General features: G+C 45.4%; 1 protein-coding gene across 1 annotated transcript; it reads right to left on the bottom strand.

Moving 5' to 3' along the window:
- Positions 1-15,264: 15,264 nt before the first annotated feature.
- Ghsr (growth hormone secretagogue receptor) lies at positions 15,265-24,143 on the bottom strand. The gene is made up of 2 exons (XM_075950699.1): positions 23,216-24,143; positions 15,265-19,816 (listed from the first exon to the last, which is right to left on the bottom strand). Exons 1-2 carry the CDS (start codon positions 24,003-24,005, stop codon positions 19,512-19,514), a joined length of 1,095 nt encoding a protein of 364 aa, XP_075806814.1. The 5' UTR covers positions 24,006-24,143; the 3' UTR covers positions 15,265-19,511.
- Positions 24,144-24,723: the final 580 nt, after the last annotated feature.

Below are 24,723 nucleotides of genomic sequence, written 5' to 3'. Positions count from 1 at the left end.
ATCGAAGGGTAAGAAGTTCAAAGTCATCTTGGGCTACATAGTAAGCTGAAACCAGTCTAGGATATGTAAGACTCTGTCTTTAGAAAGAAAGTCATGACATCATAAGTATATGTTCCTTCAATCATTTCAGCAACACAGGTGAAACCCTTTCATCGTACAAAGCACCATTCTTATTCCAGAAGAAAAATTAAAAAGGAGAGCCCCTTGGTTACATAGGTTTTCATTCTGGTGGTCCACTCAAACATGGAAGTAGATAATTACCTCTTCTTGGTAAGTACAATAAGAAAGAAATTATCCAGAAATTTGTAGCATGGTATTTACCATGAGCTGAGGAAAGTGGGCTGTAATGGAATACTAGGAGGTAATAGCTGAAGTGTCTGGAGGAATAAATAAAAACGCAACTAGTAATGAAGGAATGAATGGCGGGCTAATCCATTCTACTTAACATTAAAGTCTCTGGAAAATGAAGCCCAACAAGGAGTTGAAGAAGGAAAGGAAGTGTTCTGTAGAGGGATTAGCATCATTTGATTTTGAGGGTGCCAAGAAGGAATATGCCGAGAGTGGAGAGAACACAATAAAACTGACTCTGGGGATTTATGTAACCATTGCTATCCTGCGATTTGCTATGTAGTCCAGGCTGGCCTTGAACTCACAGAGATCCACATGCCTTGGCCTCTGAAGTGTTGAGATTAAAGGTGTGTGCCCCCATGCCCTGCCATTTCCTGGCTTTTTGACACAGTCTGGTTATGTGGCCATGCTGACATCGAACCCTTGCTCTCCTGTCTCAGTGGCTGGGATTATAGGTGGGCTCACTCCTGAGCTGCACGTGAACCATCTTTCTCTATGGTTAATGGTTAGGTATGTGCTACTTATGTGCACTCATCTTCTGTTGTATTTAGTCATAATTTCTGCCGGCTATAATTTGGCTTATACTTGCTTAAGTTTTTAACTTCACCCCTGGCAGACTGGATCTGATTTCAAATGTTTAGTGTTCTTAATGACAACTCATCTTGATTTTTGAGTTTTATTAATTCAGTATCTCAAGAGTAATTGGCCCAAATCACATGTCTGCTCTTACGTCAAATAATTATCTCTGTTTCATATACCTGTAATTAGAAAGAAGAGATTCCCATAATATGAAAAGTCCCAATTCTCATTGTTTTTAGAGTGGTCTTTTGATTGGGAGAGTTCCTCCCTACTCAACACAGCCAGATATCCCATGACATGTTGTCTATATGCTTCATTTGAATTGTTTGCATGTTAAGAAAACTTGATTCATCTCCCAAGAACAGTATGGTTTTCTCCTTTTTGCATATTTATCAAAGTAGAATTATATAACAAAATTGTCTGAAAGTGTACAGTTCAATACTTTATAAGGTAGTATTTCTATACCTAAGTTGCTAGCAGGCAGACTTTCCAGTTTTTTAATTTCTCTCAAGAAATAAGTAATTGATATAGTCTCAGAATCTAAATGAAAGTTAAAATAAATCAGCTGTACTATATAAGTACTTGTAATTTCAAAGAAGTTCAGTGTGAGATATTTCAGGTAGAGTTGGTTATTTATCTAGAATTAGAACCTTTGAGAGAATCACTGGGTAGTGTTAATACTTAAGCCTGGGCTCTGACTCCAGAGACTGCACCTGGTTTGGGACATGACACTGCATCAAAGGCTTTGCCTGGATCTCAGCTGATGCCGATGGGAGGCTGTAGCTGAAGCCCATAGCTGGAGACGAGGATATTGTCATACATGGGCTTCTAGAACAGACACGTAGGAGCAAACTCTGACCCAGGGACAGAAGCCACTTAAATGCAAACAGGACTCTTTGAGGTAAAGGAAACACAGCAGTGCAAGGAGCTCTGGAGAAGGAAGAAAGGGACAAGGGACACCCCTGCTGCTCCCAAAGGATCTATGACCAGGAGTCTCAAGTAGCTAGGGGTCTTGTTAGAAATGTGTGCTTTCTGGCTGTCCCCAGACCTCATGACTACACTTAATAACACACCTACGGACCGGGCTGTGATGGTTCATGCCTTTAATCCTTCCTAGCACTCGGGAGATGGATCTCTGTGAGTTCAAGGCCAACTTGGTCTATAAGAGCTAGTTTCAGGACAGGACCCTGAAACAGGCTACAGAGAAACCCTGTCTTGAAAAAACAAAAACCAAAACCAAAACTAAAAACAAACCCCATACCCAGGAAACTCACATGCACATTAGAGTCTAGGTTCTCACAGGAAGACATCAGAGTAATTGATAAAAGCAAATTCCCTTCTGTCAACGGCAAAGGAAACCTGGTCTGTGTTACAAGCTCTACTGTCTGCCTCAACTCTTCCCCAAGCCTGCTCTGTGGCTGTCCATATTCTCCTCCGTGGTTTCTCAGTCTGCAGTGACCTTCCACTCTTGACAGTCCTATGGCTTGAATTCTACTCTGTCCAGGTCTATAGTTTGAAGAATGTAAATACAACAAGGGTATGGAAAGGGCTATAATTCCCCATGGTCCTCCAGGGAGGCTTTTCTTTTTTATAATAGGATATCAACAAATTATAACTACATTATTGGACAAAGTGGTACCATGATACATGGGTCAAGCCATACTATGATGTCTCAGTATAATTGGTTCTAGGATCTCTGAGGATGCCCAATTTCCTCATATAAAGTGATGCAGTTTGCATATAAGTCATGAATACTCATCCTATGCTCTAAACCAACTCCAGATTGCTTCTAACACTTCATACAATGTAAGCTCTACGTTAGTATTTGTTATACCCTGTGTTGGTTAAGGGGACCTAGATCAGTGCTACAGTCTTGCCTAGCATGCACAAAACTTTGAGTTTGGGCCCCAACATCCGCCCTCACACACACACAAAGGCTGGCCTCAACGCGATATAACTGGAAATGACCTTGAGCATCTGATCCTCCTAGCTCCACCTGCCTATTTGCTTTTTTCTTTTTTACCTGAGTTTTTGAGGTCAAATCTCAAAACCTGTTTACCAGAGTACTATGTATTTAAAGAAAGCTTTTTTTCTATTAATTTTTTCTTAGTTACCTTTATTAGGCCAGGCATGGTGGCACACACCCTTAATCTCAACATTCTGATGATAGAGGAAGGTAGATACCTCTGTGAGTTCAGGGCCAGCCTGGTCTTCATAGCGAGTTCCAGGTCAGCCAAAGCTACATAGTGAGACTCTGTCTCAAAAAAAAATAAATAAATAAACTGTATCATTCAAGTATTTGGAAATTAAAAAGGAAAATTGCACACTGAAATTATCCAGATCCATAGCCCATACATCTCAGTGAATGTCTATTCAGTTAGAGCAGCCATTTGTGATGGAAGCTGCCGAGCTTCACAATGGATTTGACACTTCCATTATCAAATATATTGACATTCTCACCCACCACTGTGAGAGTTAGAGCTAGAGAAACAATTAGGTTTATATCCTCTCTCATAGACTCCTGCCCATTGGCCAGTCCTTCCTCATCATTTACTACTTAGCCTTCCCTTTTCTCCATGTCAGTCTGTGCCTACATATATGTTTTCATATATGTACCTACATGTGCATTTATTTGCCTGTATGTGCACACTATTGACTAAGTTCCATGTATGAGTGAGACCATGCAGGTTTTTCATTTTGCAATTGTGTAACCTCATAATATTATACATTCTAAATCCATCTATTTTCCTGCAAATTGTGTGATTGTGTTTTTTTCTTTAGAGCTGAATAATATTTATATACATGGATATCAATTTTTCATTACCTGTTCATCGTCTTTTGGGCATCCAGGATGATTGCAGTTCCTCACCATGGTGAATGACGCGCCAATAAACAAAGAGGTGTGGATATCTTTATAGTAGGGTGTTGAGGGAGCTGTGGGCCTGCATTCCTGCCACCCAGCTCCCAGCTGCCTGGCTAGCTTATACCCTGAAATAACAACACACAAACTGTATTCTTTTAAACACTGCCTGGCCCATTATATCTAGCCTCTTCTAGGCTAATTCTCACGTATTAATTTAGCCCATTTCCAATAATCTGTATAGCACCACTAGGTGTGCTTACTGGGAAAGATTCAGCATGTCTGATCTGGTGGCTTGCTTCATCGCGTCTGCCCAGGAGAGGGGAGCATGGCGTCTGTCTGAGGTGTCTTACCTCACTTCCTCCCAGTATTCTGTTCTGTTTACTCCACCCACCTATCTTTTAACCTATCAGGGCCAAGCAGTTTCTTTATTAGTTAACCAATGACCTTCCTCCATTAGTAGGGTGTGGAGTTCTCTGGGCATGTGGCCAGGGTTTAAATAACTGGAGTTGATGGTAGCTCTATTTTTATTTATTTATTTTTTTTGAGAAATATCCAGACGTTTTTGTAGGCTAATATAAAAGTAATGGGCCTCCTCATGGAATCTTCACACAGAGGAGTCACTGTACTTTGCTCTTATTCTCTCTGGACTCTGCTGCCCTCTGTGCTCCCTCCCCCAATCGCCCAACTGCTCCCTTTCTTCCTGGTTAGTCACCTTCTGCTCGTCACATTTGGCCCATGATCTACTCTATGTCCCTCATACTTTGAGATCTCTACCTCCTTTCTCATTTTCTTTCTAGGTTCATGACCTGCATGTGTACATGTAAAAAAACACACAGATATATAATTTTAAATCACAATTCCATATGTTAGGGGAAGATTTCAGTGTTTTGTTTCTAATTATGTCTTATTTCTTTTCCTATGATTTCTATTTGTACTCATTTTATAGCAAATGTGATTTCACTTTTCTTTTTGGCTCCAAAAATTCCATTGCTTTTTTTTTTTTTGGTATTTTTATCATTGACTCATCAGTTGATGGACATCTAGGCTGCCTCTGCTTCCTCACTATTGTGAACAGAGGTAAAGCATACCCAGTAGTGCAGGTATGGTGTCCTTTGGTGCATGCCCAGGAGTGATATGGCTGGGCCACACGATGGCCGCAGTTTTAGATTTTTGAGGAACCTCTACACTGATTTTCCCCTGAGGCTATACAAGTTTACCTTCCCACCGACTGTAAATAATGGATCGTTGGCATAGCTTTTCTTATATTTGAACGCATACATAAAGCAAGTGAGGTAAAGGGCATATGAATATCTGTTTACAACCAAAAGAAGCTTCTCGGGTTGGGGAAAGAGACCAGGAATGAAAATAGTATACATGTTGTGAAATGGCACAAGAGATACCTGGGCAGTGAGAGCCAAGGGCCTCACAGTGGGCAGGAGACAAATACGCCATGCAGGCAGAGCTTATGTGGGAAGGGAAAAGGGGAGGGAAGAGACCAGCCTCTGGGGACAGGAGTGGCAAAGGAGAAGAGAGAGAGACAGAGAGACAGAGAAAGGCAGAAAGACAGAGAGGAAGTAGAAGAGGAAGAAGAGGCAAGGACCAGCCTGCCTCCTCAGGGGAGCAGCAAGGAAAGAGAGTGGAAAAAGGCAGAGCTTGTCACTTAAGGGACCTTTTGCAACTGCGTACAGACTATGTAGTGACCTAGCAACCATAGGACCCTGGGCTGGTCAACACAAGAGAGATTCTGAGGCCCTGATTGAAGAGGAATCCTCTCTGATCATTGTCTTCAGCAAAGCTGGGGCACTCTTCAGGCTGAATACTCATGTATCCTTGCCCAACCGTCTGGTCAGACGTGATATTGTTGTCTCAAAGACTTCCCTAGGGAAGCCCTTATTTATTGTTGGTAAGGCTTTTTATTTTCTGCTTCATTCTCATCAACCCACCCCACTGACAGGGCAGCCTTTATATGCAAATGCTACCTCTTGACTCCTATTCCAGCCTTTGTTGGCTCCACACTGATCTTAAGATAATGACCAGACCAGGTGTGGTGGCTCACACCATAATCCCAGCAAATGGGAGGCAGAGGAAAGGGGACGTGTCTGTAAGTTTGAAGTCATTCTGGTCTAAATAGTGAATTTCAGTCCTGCAAGGACTACATAGTGATATCCAGTCTCAAAAGGAAAAAATAAATAAATAAAAGAGAGATAATGACCAAAGTCATAGCAATATCTTTTGGGCTCTGCCCACTCCTGGGGCAGTGTCCACACTGGGCCACTCCCACCTTGCTCCAGCCTTCTGAGACATCTCAACAACTCAGAAGTATGGTCCATTCCAACTCACGCCTTTCACGCTGTAGGTCTGCTCTGGAAGTGCTTCCCTCTCTCTCGGTGGTCACTCATTCTTCACACCGTGGTGGAGTGTCACCGCTCAAAGACCCCTGCTCTGTCCTGTGCTATAAGCTGTGTTGTAAGGTAGCTTACTATTGCTGTGATGAAACGCCATGACCAAAAGCCTTGGAAGGAAAGGGTTTATTTGGCTTACATTTCCACATCTTACTCCATTACTGAGGCAAATCAGGACAGGAACTCAAGCAGGGCAGGAACCTGGAGGCAGGAGCTGATGCAGAGGCCATGGAGGAGTGCTGCTTCCTGGCTTGCTCCTCATGGCTTGCTCAACCTGCCTTCATATAGAACCCAGGACCACCAGCCCAGGGATGACACTACTCACAATGGGCTGGGCCCTCCCCCATCAATTACTAATTAAGAAAATGCCTCCAGGCTCGCCTACAGCCTGATCTTATGGAGTCATTTTTTTTTTAACTGAGGCTCCCTCCTCTCTGATGACTCTACCTTGTATCAAGTTGATATAAAAGTAGCCAGCACGCTGCGTAGATGTAAGAGTTTCTCAATATATCTCTATTATGGCACACAATTCCATTATAATTAATAACTATTGAGCAATTATTTGTGTAACCTTAGTTTTCCTCATTGGACAGACCGCATCTGTTATGATAAGACACGAGATGGACCTTGGCAGGTGGGTCAGTGAAGGAGATGCCACACAGACCGCATTTACTTGGAGTTCTACTGGGGGAAGGGAAAGGTGTGGGGAGAGAGAAAGGGAGTGCAGAGTGGCCCCCTGGGAAAAGAGAGAGAGAGGAGAGAGACAGACAGACAGAGAGGGGAAAAGAGAGAGACGGACAGAGAGGGGGAGAGAGAGAGGCAAAGAAAGGCAGGAAATCAGAGAGAGATGAGTGGAGAGAGGAGAGGAAGGAGTAGACAGAGTTCTGCCTTTTAAACGGATGGGGCACAGCACACATGCACAGAGACTACACAGAGGCCAGGGCACTGCCTGCCATGTGCCCAGGGGTGACACATTCTGCCAGGTACCCAAGGGGCAGGGCCAGGTGGTCTCGGATACTAACGTCAGTCACAGCACTGTGATGGCTGGGATGAGTTACATTTTCTTCTTTAGGACTGAATAAAATTGGGGGAATCATATGTGTGTAAAGTGAAAGAGGAGACTGCATATCTCAACTGGCTTGTTTATAAAGGATAACAAGAACTAGGGCAGAAGTCAGAGGGATTTGTGGGTAATACTGGCAAGCTGTGCTTATGGTACTAAATAACAAGGCTGTCTGGATCAAACCGCAGGAATATGGGTCTCGCTCTTGAGGCCATATGGTCTATACTACAATGCCAGTGTGACTGGCCACCAGAAGAGTTTCTTTCCTAGGTTGTAGATGATCCCTTGCTTATTGTGTCCCCTCAGCTTGGAAGGGAGGCTCTGGTCTTTTCATTTTTTGAGGGGGCAGTGCTGAATTCCATGATTTTGTGTGTGTCTGTTTGCACATATGTACACACGTGACCTCGCAGTCAGAGGACAGCTTACGGGGGCCAGTTTTCTACCACCATGTGGGTCCCAGGGATCTAACACAAGCTGTTAGGCTTAGCAGCAGTGCCTTTATCCACTAAGTCATCTTGCCTGTCCTGTCTTCCTTTTCTTATCAATGGCACAATCCTACCATGTGAGCCCCATCCTCATGACCTCATCTAAGCTTAATCACCCTCTCAGACTCACGTTTCTAAATGACATTGGAGGTTAGAACTTCATACATAACACGGGTGGGGTGTCCCGGTCACAACTCTGTCCACAGCAGGGCTATAAAAAGATTTCTTATGGTGTGAAGTAGGCTTAAACACTGATGGTTGATCCCATGAGAAAAGGGGCAATATAAAATGCCAGAAGAGAGGGGGTAATCACACAAGTCCGAAGGAGAAGGCAGCACCTCCTTGGGAAACACTATGATGTGGCCATAAGATAGCAACTGCCAACCTGGAAACAACCGAGATGCCCTTCAATGGAAGAATGGATAAAGAAAGTGTGGAATATATACATATTAGAGTACTACTCAGCAGTAAAAAACAATGACTTCTTGAATTTTGCATGCAAATGGATGGAAATAGAAAACACTATCCTGAGTGAGGTAAGCCAGACCCAAAAAGAGGAACATGGGATGTACTCACTCATATTTGGTTTCTAGCCATAAATAAAGGACATTGAGCCTATAATTCGTGATCCTAGAGAAGCTAAATAAGGAGAACCCAAAGAAAAACATATAGGCATCCTCCTGAATATTAACCTTCATCAGGCGATGAAAGGAGGCAGAGACAGAGACCCACATTGGAGCACCGGACAGAAATCTCAAGGTCCAAATCAGGAGCAGATGGAGAGAGAGCACGAGCAAGGAACTCAGGTCGAGGGGTGCACCCACACACTGAGACAATGGGGATGTTCTATCGGGAACTCACCAAGGCCAGCTGGCCTGGGTCTAAAAAAGCCTGGGATAAAACCGGACTCGCTGAACATAGCAGACAATGAGGACTACTGAGAACTCAAGAACAATGGCAATAGTTTTTTTATTATTATTAATTTATTTATTAAAGATTTCCGCCTCCTCCCCGCCATTGCCTCCAATTTCCCTCCCTCTCCCCCAATCAAGTCCCCCTCCCTCGTCAGCCCGAAGAGCAGGAAACCATGATTGCTCTTCAGGCAATGGGTTTTTGATCCTACTGCACGTACTGGCTTTGTGGGAGCCTAGGCAGTTTGGATGCTCACCTTACTAGACCTGGAAGGAGGTGGGAGGTCCTTGGACTTCCCACAGGGCAGGGAACCCTGATTGGCCCCAATCAACTGTGTCCAAGAACTGCTTCTAGCAATGGGGCCAGCACAGTAGCAGCCCCATGGACTCTTTGTATAGGTGTGGATACCCCAAACCAGTAAAATTAGTTTGAAAGGACAATCGCTTACTTAAGTGAAAAAACCACATATGGCATACCGGATTGAAAACTCCCTCCATGGTAAAGGGCCAACTCAACGTGTAGCTTTCTTAAAAGGATTATTAAAATGATTAGAGCCGGGTGTGGTGTACACCTTTAATACCATCCCTCTGGAGGCAGAGGCAGAGGCAGAGGCAGGTGGATTTCTGTGAGTCTGAGGCCAGCCTGGTCTACAGAGTGAGTTCTAGGACAGCAGGAACTGTTATACAGAGAAGCTCTGTCTCAGAAAAAAAAAAAAGAGAGATGATTAGATTTATCAGAAAAATTAAAAGCCTGTTGCCATTGTAACATTTTCCTCCCGAGGAAGGCTGTCCAACTTCTATTGCCTGCCATTACTCCATAGATATCCAAGCTATAATTTTCATTTCCCATTGACCCTGATGTCTGCCAGCCTGGTGACATCATCCTGTCTTAAAGGGAGCAATGACAATGGCCACACAGGCAAAGAGGGCAATAAGCACCTGCCCCACCTCGAGATGAATTGAGCAGGGCCCGGCCAGTGTGTCAGAGTCAATTGTAAGCGCCTCCCCTGTCTTTCTAGAAGAAGACTTAATTTTCCTGAGACAGAGAGAGAAGAGTTCAGCTGGCGGGTTGAAGAGAGAGCTCTGTTCCCTGAGCACGAGCGAACCTGAGCACGAGCCCGTCATGTGACTCGATGTGCTGCAGGGTATTCACCAGAGAAGGCTGCTCAGACACAGGTGAAGTCAACAGTCAGCCTTCATTAGCAAGCCAGCAGCTACACCGGGTGCTTGGGATCCAGTAGAGCACTGAGCCTTTCTCAGGATGAGCTTTTAAGCACGAAATCCATGTTCTGGGTTGATACACTTCGGTTAACAAGAATAGTTAGCCGGAATTGGAACTACAGAAGCTAAGAAGTAAGGTTAGCACATTTTGAGGCGTTCCTAGAACTATGGGTTTTGATGGATTGGGCCTTTGTTTTAGTTTTGGCAGGTGGTGCTGTCTGTGTGCTGAGTTTTACAGCCTGAATGGCACTTCCATCATGGAGTCAGTGGTGCTAAGGTCTGGGGCTCTGTAACAGACGTAGCTGAAGCCGGAAGCAACCCAGTGATGACATAAAGGCCTCACCCCAGCTTACTTCTAATTGATGATCTGTCCTGGAAAATCGAGAAGGTTCAAGCCCAATGCAAACTGGATGAGGTGCCTGGACAACAGGGGTGCCCTGCCACATGTGGAGTGGATTCAGTGTCAACCTGTTAGAAACTGTCTCAGCTTAGCGTGTCCAAGAGCCAGCTCACAGGAACTAACCCATTTATGAAGCTGCCAAGGCTTCTGGTGAACCCAGGCAGTCTCTAACACTTATATATTTTTTTATTTTCTTTCTTTGTTTTCGTTTTTAAAAGATATGTTCTCATGAAATTCAAGCTGGCCTCAAACCTACTGTGTATCCAGAAATGACCTTGAACTTCTGTTCCTCCGGCCTCTGCCACCCCAGTGCTGGGATCACAGGTGAGCAGCACCAAGGCCGCTGTGTGCAGCACCGGGCACCAAATCCAGAGTGTTTTTCCAGCTAGACAAACAATCTACCGACTGAGCTATGTTTCCAGTGCCAGGTTTATTCTTTTTGACAATGTTACCTGTTGCTATTTTTGGTTGGCATGCAAGAATTGTACATATTGATCGGGTGCAGCATGATCTTCAGATGCGTGTATACAACATGTAATAACCAGATCGGCCTAAACAGCATTTCTCTCTTCTTGCAAACACCATCTCTGTATTGGGAAGCTTCACACTCCTCCCTTCAAGCCTTTATAAAATATATAATAGTTGGTTATGGATTTGAATTTATTCCCTTTCAAGAGATCAACAATTCTCTGGTCTAAGTGCTCATGCATAGGGGTGAGAAGTTCTCTGAAGCAGATGACTTGGGTTCAACACTTTCTGTTCAGCATCCCAGGGACTGTGACAGATGTTCAGGCCAAACTATGCCATGTGTCACACAAGTCCACACTGTTACATGTCCAAACACTTCTGCTCCACCGATCTGTGTTAGCCAAACTATACTCTTTATTGTAACTACTTACTTAAAATGTCCCTGAATTGAATGTAATTGCAACACAAAATTATGTTTTCTCATAACTATGCTGAAATCTTTGGAAAGAGTTCACAAAGACAGCCAGTGAATAGTTTTCTGACAGATGGAGGTGAAGTTACTCTCAACATTGGGATGAAGAAGGTCCAAAAACCTTGGGAGAATTCTGCGTTCAGGCTTCGTCACACATGACTTAGAGTTTCGATCTTCAAGAAAGAAGATCAAAATTTCAAACTGACTCAGTACGCTGGTGTACTCCTGTAGTCCTGGAAATCAGGGGGCTGAGTTTGACGTCAATGTGGGTCACATAGTGAGACTGTCTGGAAACAAAGCAGAACGCTGGAAACAGTGTATTGGAGACAACCTAATGTGGTTACCTAATGTGGTAACCTTTGTGGTAGCAGAGACAGCAAGGGTGTGACTAGATTTGGATTACGATACTTGACTCTGTCAACAATGACCAAAAGAAGGCACTTTGTTCCTACCGTGCGCTCAAGTAATCTGCGGTGTGGAGAGTCTGGTGTTAAATCATTGTCTAGTGTCTGAGACTAGTGTCTGTGTCAGTAGTGAAGGTGCACATAGCATCAACTGTTGGCTTCAGAGTCAATGCTTACCACATGAGCCTTCTTTCTGGAGTTCAGACTCCAAGTGGAAGAAGCTGTTGAGGGCAGGTTCTAAAGCACTGATCAGGCCTGGATAGTGAGGAAGGGGATGCGCACAGAGATACGCTGCCAGGGATGCTCACTAGGTTCCATAGCCTTCCTCATCCTCCTGAGCCTAAAATTACATTTTCATCCAGAAATAAAGGAAATTGTGTCTGCTGGGAGAGGATGCAATGGGTTTCTGCACGGTATGTCTGTACACAAGTACATATGTACCACGGTCTCTCTCTGTCATCTCTCTCTGTCTCTGTCTGTCTGTCTCTCTGTGTGTGTGTGTGTGTGTAGGCCCGAGGTCAGTCCCAGGTATCATTCTTCAGGTGTCATGCACCTTGCTTTTTGATAGATGGTCCCTCATTGGCCTGGAGCCTGCTGATTCATCTAGACTGGCTAGTCAGGGAGCCCAGGGAGCCCTCTGTCTCCACCTTCTCTATCTGCTGAATTTTGGCCAGCTTGCCAGTACGTGGACAGTATCTCAAGGCAGAGATTACCGAGCCTGGCTGAGCTGCAGCTGCTTTCACTCACCTCTCGCGAGTTCCACAACCATCAGTAAAGTGACCGGGAAGCCTCTGCCTGGCTGGGGTCAGTGGAAAAGCCAGATGGCAAGTGAAATCCTGTAGATACCAGAGTGTGGGCAGGGATAGGTCTCAAATGGGACTACCTTGTCTTTTGCTAAGTGACAAAATAGTAACTGTGAGCATGGAATGAGTCCCTGGTAGGTGGCTACTGCTTCTGTGAGTAGCAGAAGGTTAAGGAGCTTGATGGAGCTGTACAATGTGTATGTGTGTGTGTGTGTGTGTGTGTGTGTGAGAGAGAGAGAGAGAGAGAGAGAGAGAGAGAGAGAGAGAGAGAGAGAGAGAGAGAGAGAGACTTGAGTTGTTTTTGAGATAGGGTCTCCCACTGATGATGGAGTTTATGAAGTTTGCTGTTTTGGTCTAGGCTAGTTGACGAGCAAGCTCCTAGGATCTGCTTGTCTTTGCCCCCAACTTTTTGTTCTGCATGCATGTGTCCATGGATGACTTTTAAGTGGGTCCTGGGGACTTGAACTTATGTCTTCTTGCCTTCACAGCAAGCATCTCAGCCACTGAATCATTCCCTTATTGTGTTAGTTAGGGTTTTCTATTGCTATGATGAAACACCATGACCAAAGAAACTTGGGGAGGAAAGAGCCTTTTTGGCTTATGTTTCCATATCACTGTTTATCATTGAGAAGTCAGGACAGGAACTCAAACAGGGTAAGAACCTGGAGGTAGGAACTGATGCAGAGACCTTGGAGGAGGTCTGTCTTCTGGTTTTCCAGACTGCTTTCTCACAGAATCTCAGACCACCAGCCCAGAGGGGTATCATCCACAGTGGGTTAGGTTCTCTCCCATCAATCACTAATTAATAAAATACCCTACAGGTTTGCCTATAACTAGATCTATGGAGTTGAAGCTCCTTCCTCTCTGATGGTTCTAGATTGTGTCAAGTTGACATAAAACTAGTCAGCACACAGGTTCATTTTTCTTACACTTCCACATCACAGTCCAGCATCCACAGATGTCAGGGCAGGAACTCGAGGCAGGAACCTGGAAGCAGGCGGTGATACAGAGGCCATGGAGATATGCCACTTACTGACTTGTTCAGCCTGCTTTCTCATAGACCCCAGGACCACCATCGGCTCAGAGGTGGCACAGCCCATAATGATCTAGGCCCTCCCTCAGTAATTATCAAACAAGAAAATACTCTACAAACTTGCCTGCAGGCCAATCTTCTGGAGACATTTTCCTCAATTAAGATTCCTTTTTCTCAGATGACTGTAGCTTACGTAAAGTTGATATAAAAGCTAGCCAGTACACCTAGCCTCCCAAATTTAATTTTAAAGACCCTGAATTTATGACGGGGGGAAAAACAAAGAAACAATTTTGGGAACCATGAGAAAACAGAAGAAATTTTTCCACCAAATCTCATATTTTTCTGGTCCTTTTACTGTTCAAACCTTTTTTCTTTAAGATGAGACAGTATGTTTAACCGTGTTGTGAAAACTATTTTACAGTATCGTTTTTGTTTGATTTCATGTCTATGAGATACTCTAACCTAGAGACATGATGTGCTGGCGAGATAGATGTCTCAGCCGTTACGATTGCTTGTCGCTTTTTCAGAGGATGTAAGTTCATTCCCAGCGTGCAGAGATAGCACACAAGCACCTGCAGGTCCAGCTCTAGGGGATCTGACACCTGCTTCTGGCCTCCATGGCAACCTGCACTTGAGTGCATATACCCACTCAATTTATTTATTGGCGTAAATAAAATGATATGGGGGAATGGGGGGTCTCAAGCCTTACCAATCTGTGGTCAAAGTGCAGATCTGATACACTGCTATTCGTGGCAGCGCTGAAACTTCTCTGTCTCAGGGTCTGCAGTCCCCCTGTTCTAATCTCAACCTCAGCCTTCTCTCTCCCTTCTCTTCTCCCTTCATCTCTCCTTCCCCTCCTCCCTTCTCCCTCCCCCCCCCCTCGCCTGTCCCTCCTTCTTCTTCTGGAAGGGATAAGAGAAGAATTTCTTCCTGGGTATGTTGGAGAAATTGTAAGAAAATTAATTGCAGGCCTTTAGCATGGTGTGTCATAAATGGTGACCTTCATCATTGTTCTAAACTGTGGATTCCGGCTGGCACCCAGATTGGCTTTCCAGCTACTCAGATGCAGTCACCACTGTTTGCTTCCTCCGTAGATTAACCTCTGTGTTTCTCCACAATCGTGTGTTGATGAGAAATGGTCATCGGGAGATATGCACAATTTGGAAGCTTGTTGCACAGACTCTCGAGCTGTTCTTGGAGTTGTGTACTGATTTGTGATGCTTATTATGATTCCTTGAAGGAAACTAGCTATGAAGCCATGAGCTATGATTCGGCAAATGAGGGGTGTTTGGGTGCTTGATACTGGCAGACCACCCTGAGAATGCTCTGGAGAAAGACCGAAACTAAGGATGGTCACACCGGGGTAGTAGACTACTCCAACACCTTTTAATTAGCAAATGAAAGTGGGCGATGTTAATTAGGGATAATTTTAGCTCTGTCTGGAATCCAGTGCGTGGCTGGTGCGTATTCAGCCTTTGAATTCCCATATGACCAATGTAAGTGAGTAGCTGCTGAGTGAAAGGGGCTTTGTCCCTGCCCGGAAGTGCTCACAGGTCAGCACTGAGCAGGGCACATGGCTTTGGGGGACAGGCAGAATCACAGTCCTTCACAAGGTCCTGTGCTCCTCGGAATATTTACACAAATCGGGGCCAAGACTTCTTATCAAACACCGAAAGCCTGGGAGAAATGGCTCAGTACAGCAGACAGTTCCTTAAAGTTGTCGACGTAGGAATGTAAAGGCCCAAGCAGAACTAAAGCAGGACCAGAGAGCAGGAGAGTAACCCACGGACTCATAACTGTTAACAAAATACTACGCGCTTTAAAAAGATATTTATTAAGCAATTGACGGTTATTACACCCAAGAAAAGGGAATGCATATTCTGTGAGACAGGTATATGAGAGCTACAGCAAAGTCTTAGTTAACATGTACAAATCCTTCGAAGAAAGAAGCCAAAATACCCCCAGTGACATTCTAACACACTATGGTGACATACGTGGACCAGCTGCAGAAGTGCTCAGGACTCCGTATTTTAGTGATGCTACTACAGTGTTTAACGATAGTCACATGAACGAATGTTCTCTTGTACATTAAATCCACAACATGAAATGTGAAGAATATAAATAGTTTTGTGAATTGAGCTGCATATGTGATTTGGGTTTGAATTGTTAAGACCATGGACATATTTTCAAGCTGTTTCCCCCTGGGCTCTCTGTTCTGGGTGAGGAGGGGGGACTAAAAAGGACATCTGTGAATATTTTGACAGAACTTTCTGGCCATCTTCATGAGGAACGTTTTCTGAAAGTAGAGGGTTTGTCTCTTCTTTTTTTGCCAGTTTTGAGAGTAGCAGGCAATCCTTTGAGAAAAGGTCTGTACAGTAAAGGCAAGAAGTAGTCATGGCAATGCCAGGCTACCAACTGCAGGGGCATCAACACGCAGCATTTAGAAAACAAGACAGCGATGTTGTTGGCGTAATCACCTGCCTCCAGCATCCCAAAGAGGTTGGCGTTCAGAAAGAAAACCACAAAGATGAGCCCCACTAGAACCTTCCTCCTCAACGACTCCACATTTGTATTATTGCAAAGAGCTGGCTGACCGGATCTGAGGAACCCGAATTGGTCAGTGGCTGAGCTTCATGTAGGGAGTCTGTGTCCACCACCAGACTATGTAGCTCTCTGTTGGTTTTGAATAGTAATTTGTTTTCTGCTAAAAATGGACCAATAAATAAGAATGAGATCCCATTCTCTGAGCTCTGTTTGTCACAGGTCCTCTGGGCAGCTCACTGCTGTACTATCTGGCTACTGTTACAGTTTATGTCCCCAAGAAGGCACAGGCCACCCACAGCTAGCACAGTGTCTTCAAGGACATCACCTCTTTCTCCGAACACTGTTATTTACACTAGACACAGTGTTTCTGAAAACAGAATGACTCTATTAGCTTACACATCAAGAACACTTCGTATATGTAAATATTCTGCAATATTTTAAAGAGGTACACACTGTTCTTTAAAAGACGGAAGAGTGTAGGCACCAGTCTTGCACAAAATCTCAGTTTTTTTTTAAATAATATTAAATTCAAGTATAAGGATAAATGAAAAAGACAAAAAATGAGCTAAACTGTTCATGCTTAACCCAAAATTATAACTATCTTGGGTAGTTAAAAGAAAACTAGCTGCATTGAAAACAAAACTAGACTTGAGTCTGATCTCACCTCAGCCTTGTCTGCAGCCAGGTCACTGCAAATGGTTGTCCTAGGTAGAGGGGTGCTAGGGTGTTTCTAAATTTCCTCGTCACAGATTTTAACATGTTTATTTGTTTGTTGAAATGGAGTTTCACTCTGCATCCCAGGCTGGGATGGAACTCACTAGAAAACTCAGGCAGTCCTTGGTAATGGTAATCCTCCTGCCTCAACTTTAACAAGTATGCGTCATCACACCCAGCTAGATTTTCCGATTTAAAATAATTAAAAGGCATAAATGATTATTTAAAAAGCTCCTCTTCATATAACAGTGTCTTCCTCTACGGAAGATGATGACCTTGACTTTGTCAGTGCATAAACTTTGACGGGACCCTGACTGCTGACAACAATAGAGGCAACGGAAACAGGGACTATAGGGAGAAATTGGCTTCTTTTTTTGAATGCCCTCAATGTGATTCCCACTAACAAACATGTTAGCTCTGTCTACAAATATTGTAGTGGCAGCCCATTCATATTTGGAGTCAAGAATACAACTCCCAAGTGGGATGAATAGCCCATTGCAGTCCTGTGGTGGGGACATTTGATATTGGCATACTAGAGAGATCCGCTTCATAATTCAAATATTTTTACCCACTACCCACAGCAACACAACATGCAGATGACTGTGAGATCACTAAGAAGAAAAAAATCTTTGGCTTGTTAATCAATTTCTCAGAGCTCAGAACGTAGCAGGCACATACCAAATGTTGAGGAATGGTAGGCTTTCCCACACAGTTTCCTTCAGGGTAATTTTCTTTAGCCGAGTCTTAAACGATACACGGAATGCAATAACATAAAGAACTTGCAAGTAATAAAGGAGGAACGGTTGGAGAGGACAAGTTAAAGAGTCCTTTCTCTAAACACAGCCTTCCACTTCCCAGGACAGCCACTGGGAAACTCAGCAGCCCTTACTCTGCAGACCATTCTCCAGATGCGAGTTCAGGACTGGTCGCATGGACCACAGAGATGGGACCACTGCAGAAATTCAGCACCCAATCAGAAGTTAGGCTTGTTTCCCTCTAAAACAGTGATAAACATTGTTTTGAAAACTTGTTTCCTCTCAAGTGTGCTGTATTTACAGACAAAACTTATCAGGAAGCTGCACTTCCTTTTTTTAATTTCTGAGCACTCTTGAGGAGATGGACGTGCTGAACGCGCTACTGACCCCTCGTGGGACTGAACACATCAGCGTACTTTGCTGACACACTCCGGGAATTAACTGAACATTGGGTGGTGAGTTCATGTCCACATGGGTTCCAGAAATATTTCTTTAAAGGTAATTCTCATTATTCTTGTTTTTCGATGTTTCCAAAGCAAGTAGGGAATCTGCTACTTCAGCGTAATATTCCCTTAAATAGTTTAACCAGTCCTTTCTGCAGGAGCTGCTTACTTGACAGCAGTACACAGAAGAACAGAAACAATCGTTTTGGAAAGATAGATTAGATCATGCAGTTGAACATATAGAAAGTAGTGCCTTTACAAATGAAAATTTGATCTTCATAGCTCGAATGCAGGATATTTATTGAAAGGTTTTCTCACTCATAATTATGACTAAGAGACTATGAGAGCAGAAACCCATTGGCTGTGCCTATCACTCAGCAATGAGGTGTGAACAGCAAGTCTAGCTTGCTAGTCACATGGCAGGGACAAGTAGAGATAAATTATTAAAACTTTTAAAGTTTTGGATAACATAAGGCATAAATGTTGGGGAAAGCATGAGTCTGACTTTGCGATTTGTAACTTTCTGATATTCTTTAGGTTGCTATGGGCTGGCCAGAATAAATAATAACTACCTATCCACGAATGAAAGGCTCGTGATTAGCTAATACGTTGTCAGTGAAGGCAGTCTGTGTCTTTTACAATGTTTCACTGCCTGAATTGGTGCATGCAACTAAACTGGGTTCTTTTCAGATGCAGTTTGCTCTCTTCCACCACGAAGATGGAGCATTAGGTGTGACCTTGGCGTCTGTTGCTCTAAAACCCTGCAATACTATTATACTACTAAAAATCATTTGGAAGGAACAGGTGCTTATTTTTAAACATTATATGTGAGATTAATAATTATTTCTCATGCACTCTGGATTGTCTGCTTGCTACGATAACCACCAATGGCATTTGTCTGTTGAACACTTGAAATGTACCTGCTACCACTTAGAAGAACTGAATCGCTTATTTTAGGTAACTTTGAATTTTAAAAAAATGATAAACTATGTTACTTAAGTTTTTGTGTACTCGTGAAATTGAAGCTGTTGAATCTATTTTTCCACGATCAAGTTAAATGTGTCAAATATGACTAAGGAAACTAATATCACTGCCTGTGTAAGGAACATGCTAGGTTTCAGGATTACTGTGGGGGGAGGAATGGGGACTTCTCAGTCATTTCACATTGATTACATATGTGCTCTACGTCACGGTGCGTTTGCATGAATGTTGTGGAGCTTTGTGGAGATTGCTAGCTTTGAGAAGTCGTGTCTTAAGTTATTCGTGTTGTTATTTCATTTTTATTATGATGAGAAAAGCAAATGGAGTTTAGTGTTTGCCCATCAAGAAGGATGCTCAGCCTCTGTCTCCTCCTTCCTCCGAGTGGCAAAGCTGTCAGTAGCTCCGAATGCAAAACCAGGGGACATGCGGGGATGGCGCAAGAACACTCTGATGTGTGCACAGTCCCATCAAACCGCACAGACCCCTCCCCCCCCATCCGGCTGTACTCCCCGCCCCCAGTTGTCTCCAATCCTAACCTGCCTTTCTGCTTCCTCCCAAGTTCTGCTCGGCTATGGCTTGTGGTGTGGAGCAGTGAGAGATGACTGGGCGCTGCCCTGTGCTGTCAGGTGTTGATGCTTGACTTGGTCCAGGCCCGAGAGCTTTCATCCTTCAGAGTGGAGAGCTTTCTCTGGGAGAAGGATTCGAACCCCAGAAGTTTGAACACCGCCACCCTGTACTTCTTGGACATGATGTTGTACAGAATGGGGTTGATGGCAGCGCTGAGGTAGAAGAGCACAAAGGACACGAGGTTGCAGTACTGGCTGATCTGCGCGATCTCCAGAGAGCCGGGCTCGAAGGACTTGGAAAACAGGTATCTTCCCACGTGGAAGGGCAGCCAGCAGAGGATGAAAGCGAACACCACTGCAGCTGGAGGAACAGAGCAAGAGAAGCTGTCAGGGCGGGGCGTGTCACAAACCACTGTGTCAGTGTGAGGCACGTCACAAACCACTGTATCAGTGTGAGGCACGTCACAAACCACTGTATCAGTGTGAGGCACGTCACAAACCACTGTGTCAGTGTGAGGCACGTCACAAACCACTGTATCAGTGTGAGGCACGTCACAAACCACTGTATCAGTGTGAGGCACGTCACAAACCACTGTATCAGTGTGAGGCACGTCACAAACCACTGTATCAGTGTGAGGCACGTCACAAACCACTGTATCAGTGTGAGGCACGTCACAAACCACTGTGTCAGTGCGGGACATGTCACAAACCACTGCTGTATCAGTGTGAGGCACGTCACAAACCACTGTATCAGTGTGAGGCACGTCACAAACCACTGTGTCAGTGTGAGGCACGTCACAAACCACTGTGTCAGTGTGAGGCACGTCACAAACCACTGTGTCAGTGTGAGGCACGTCACAAACCACTGTATCAGTGCGGGACATGTCACAAACCACTGCTGTATCAGTGTGAGGCACGTCACAAACCACTGTATCAGTGTGAGGCACGTCACAAACCACTGTGTCAGTGTGAGGCACGTCACAAACCACTGTATCAGTGCGGGACATGTCACAAACCACTGCTGTATCAGTGTGAGGCACGTCACAAACCACTGTATCAGTGTGAGGCACGTCACAAACCACTGTGTCAGTGTGAGGCACGTCACAAACCACTGTATCAGTGCGGGGCATGTCACAAACCACTGTGTCAGTGTGAGGCACGTCACAAACCACTGTATCAGTGTGAGGCACGTCACAAACCACTGTATCAGTGTGAGGCACGTCACAAACCACTGTGTCAGTGTGAGGCACGTCACAAACCACTGTATCAGTGTGAGGCACGTCACAAACCACTGTATCAGTGTGAGGCACGTCACAAACCACTGTATCAGTGTGAGGCACGTCACAAACCACTGTATCAGTGTGAGGCACGTCACAAACCACTGTGTCAGTGTGAGGCACGTCACAAACCACTGTATCAGTGCGGGACATGTCACAAACCACTGCTGTATCAGTGTGAGGCACGTCACAAACCACTGTATCAGTGTGAGGCACGTCACAAACCACTGTGTCAGTGTGAGGCACGTCACAAACCACTGTATCAGTGCGGGGCATGTCACAAACCACTGTGTCAGTGTGAGGCACGTCACAAACCACTGTATCAGTGTGAGGCACGTCACAAACCACTGTATCAGTGTGAGGCACGTCACAAACCACTGTGTCAGTGTGAGGCACGTCACAAACCACTGTATCAGTGTGAGGCACGTCACAAACCACTGTATCAGTGTGAGGCACGTCACAAACCACTGTATCAGTGTGAGGCACGTCACAAACCACTGTATCAGTGCGGGACATGTCACAAACCACTGCTGTATCAGTGCGGGGCATGTCACAAACCACTGTACATTTTTTAAGTCTTGGCTTTTTTTATTCCACGAGTGACAGGCCCACTGACAAACAGCTGAATAATCTTCCCAGTCTTCCTACTTGGTAACTGCTCGACTTTGTGTTCGACTCGCCATAAGGACTGAACTAAACAATTGATTAATGCTTATCCTCCATTTATATGAGTTACACAGAACGCAAATACAAATGAGGCCAGGTATTTGTACTCCACCACAGCAGTGGTTCAGAATTCCCAGGGCACTCCTCCCACTCCATGCTGGGGCTAAGCATGCTGAGTAAGCACTCTCCCACTAAGCAATAGCCCCAGCACCCTCTTGGGCACATGCAGGTTCCTTGACTATAAAATAGACTCATTAACTTAAATTATCTAGGGAAGGGAAGGGGGAAACACCTTCGTTTTCTTTTCCTGTCTTCCCCTTTCTTTTCTCTGATTTTAGGACAGGGTTTTGTTAGGTTTTATGGACTAGTGTACCCAGATTTTTCAAGTAAGTTTTACAGGGGACTGGATATACAATAGAGACTCATAACAACTGAAAAGACCATTCTATGTCATCTACAATAGATATAAATAAAGTATAAGGCGTTATTAAGCCAGCAAACATTAATTACCACCTATTCAAGGCTTCATATTGCACATACGAGAGATACTTTCTTCAAGAATTCTAAATCTAAAAATTTGAGTTTTTAAAACTCATAAATGAGAGAAAAATAATGTTCTGGTTCCAATCCTGCCTTAACAATCTCTTCGGATGAAGGGAAGAATACAGTGGACACCAGCATTGAGATGCCAATGGGGAAACATCAACATTTGTAGCTTACAAAACTGGAGGGGATTAGCAATTCCTCCTTCGGACTAAGTCATGTAAGAAGAGTTGACATGTCACAGCAGCACTGTGTCCCTCTCTTCAGTGAGAGAACTGGAGAGCTGACAGTCCCATGGAGGACAAGGGAGACAGCCCCATGGAAGACACGGGGAGGGGGAGCTTACTGACAATCTCTCCCTCCTTGTCTGGGAAACAACTTTGGACATCCCCCGGGAACTCTCTAACATTTTGATATGCAGAATTTGAGTGTAATAAAGTTGTGAATAGGAAACCATCCTGCAAAAGCTAAGAAAATGCCAACAGAGAAAGGGAGCTCAGCTGTTCCTCTGGGATATGAGCACGGCCTTCATGGCTTCCCTGTGCATGCACTTCACATGCCTCTAAGGAGGAGGACTCTATGCAGGAATGGTCAGTGCACCCAGCTGTGACCCTGTCCCCAGAGGTTCCTGAGCACAGGCAAGATAGCTTCTCTACCCTTCCATGGTGTGTGCTAGTGGGGAGACAGATAATCACGAAAATAGCCTCAGGAGATTCCCACATTCCACCTTACAAAGCCTTATATGGGCTGAATAAATAGTGTAGCTGTGATTACCTGCAAAAGATACACAGGGCTGAAAAAAAACCAATATTGAAAGCAAACCAAATACATTCATTAAACAGTCTTCAACAGAGTGATCCAACTTTTTGGTTAAATTTACCACGGAGTAATTTCTCAATCCTATGCTTTTCTGTTTGTAATGTTACTTTGATGGCCACAAATTCTATAGGAGTCAGGAAGCTGAACCTCTCCTTCAAGGACCTCAAAAAAAACCATGATGAGATATTTCCATCTTAAAGCAGGTTTCCCGAGAGATATTCATTTTATGGAATTGCCAATATGAAAAAGCTTTGTTGTGGAGAAGAGAAGATAGATACAGGAAGGGACAGAGAAAGAAAGGGAAAAGCAGTAACGGAGAACAAGAACTGGGGGGTGTGTGCAGAAAGAGAGACTCCGGAGGCATGGGGACACAAAGACGGCTAGAAACAAAAAATTGGGGGCCCTTGAGAAAGGCAAGCAGGGGAGGAAGAAAAGCTGCCTGGCGCAAGACTCACCAAGCATCTTCACTGTCTGCTTGTGGTTCTGGTCCCTGAGCGAAGCGCCCACCGCCGCGTCTCCGCGCCTCCGCCACAGCTTCCTCCCAATGAGACTGTAGAGCACGGTGAGGCAGAAGACCGGGAGGAAGAAGAAGACACTGGACACCCATACCATGACCGTGAGCAGCCCAGAGCGCACTGCGAACTCGGTGGCGCGGCACTCGTTGGTGTCCCGAGGATCGGTCCCATTCTCATGCTCCACGCCCACCAGCACGAAGATGGGCCCCGCGCTGCAGAAGGCCACTGCCCAGATGACAAGGATGACCAGCTTCACGCGGCCCTTGGTGACCACCACCTTGGCCCGCAGCGGGAAGCAGATGGCGAAGTAGCGCTCGACGCTCAGCGCGGTGATGGTGAGGACCGTGGCGTAGGTGCAGCTCTCGCTGACGAACTGGAAGAGTTTGCAGAGCAGGTCGCCAAAGTTCCAAGGCCGGTACTGCCAGAGGCGGAAGAGGTCCAGCGGCATGCACAGGAAGATGAGCAGGTCCGAGAAGGCCATGCTGGACAGGTAGAGGTTGGTGGTGGTGCGCAGCTCGCGGAAGCGGGACACCACCAGCATGGTGAGCAGGTTGCCCGAGATGCCCACCACAAAGAGCGCCACGCAGGTAGCGGTGACGCCCGCCAGCAGCGGCGCGGGGAACAGCGGCAGTAGCTCCTCAGTCAGCGAGTCGTTGCCTGGGGAAGCGTCCCAGTCCAGGTCCAGAGTGACATTAGCCTCTGGCTCCTCGCTGGGCGTCGCGTTCCACATGTTGCTAGGCTTGGGGTAGTAACCGCGCGGAGATTTGGTACCCCCGAGAAGGTCCCCTTAACGCGCGGGAGAGTGTGAGGGAGAAATAGGCTCCGGTGGCAGGAAGGATGTTTGGAGAGGAAAGAGGGAATGAAAAGCCTAGAAAGAAGGTGGGATGAGGTGAAAATGAAGGGATTAGAGGTGAAAGGAAGAAAGTGACCCATTGCGTGCCTCTTCCACTTTCCCTTCCTTCCTGGCTCTCACCCTCCCTCCTTTTCTTCACTCCTTCCCCACCTCTCTTTCCTTCCCCTTCCCATTCTTCCCCATAGTCCTTGTGTCCCAAACCAATCTGAGACCGCTCACACAGTCACTTACCCCTCACCTTGTCACCCGAGCAGAGCCAGCAGCTCTGCCTGGCACCCGAGATCTCGTCCCAGTCGCATGTCGTACTCCCCACTGCGTCCGAGTGCGTGGGCTCTACAGAAGGCAGGCGCTGCAAAGTGAGGGTGTGAGGATTCCTCTCCCTAGTCTTGGGCGCTAGGGTGGCCGGGAAGGACAGGTCATTCGGGTAGAGTAGGGAAGGGTGGAGGAGACGGTAGTGGCGTAGTGGCGTAGAAGACGACGCCTTGAGCAGCCGGATGGGGTATCAAGCCCTTTCTCCGCAGGGGTCGAGAACAGGTTCCGCTCCTGGCAGGATGAAAAGGGGAGCGTGCCTCTCGGTGGGGAAGAAGGGTAGAGG

Source organism: Microtus pennsylvanicus, chromosome 16 (assembly GCF_037038515.1).
Source record: "Microtus pennsylvanicus isolate mMicPen1 chromosome 16, mMicPen1.hap1, whole genome shotgun sequence".
NCBI classification, from domain to species: Eukaryota; Metazoa; Chordata; class Mammalia; order Rodentia; family Cricetidae; genus Microtus; species Microtus pennsylvanicus.
Note: the sequence above shows the minus strand (reverse complement) of the source record. Positions and strands in the feature narration are given on the sequence as shown.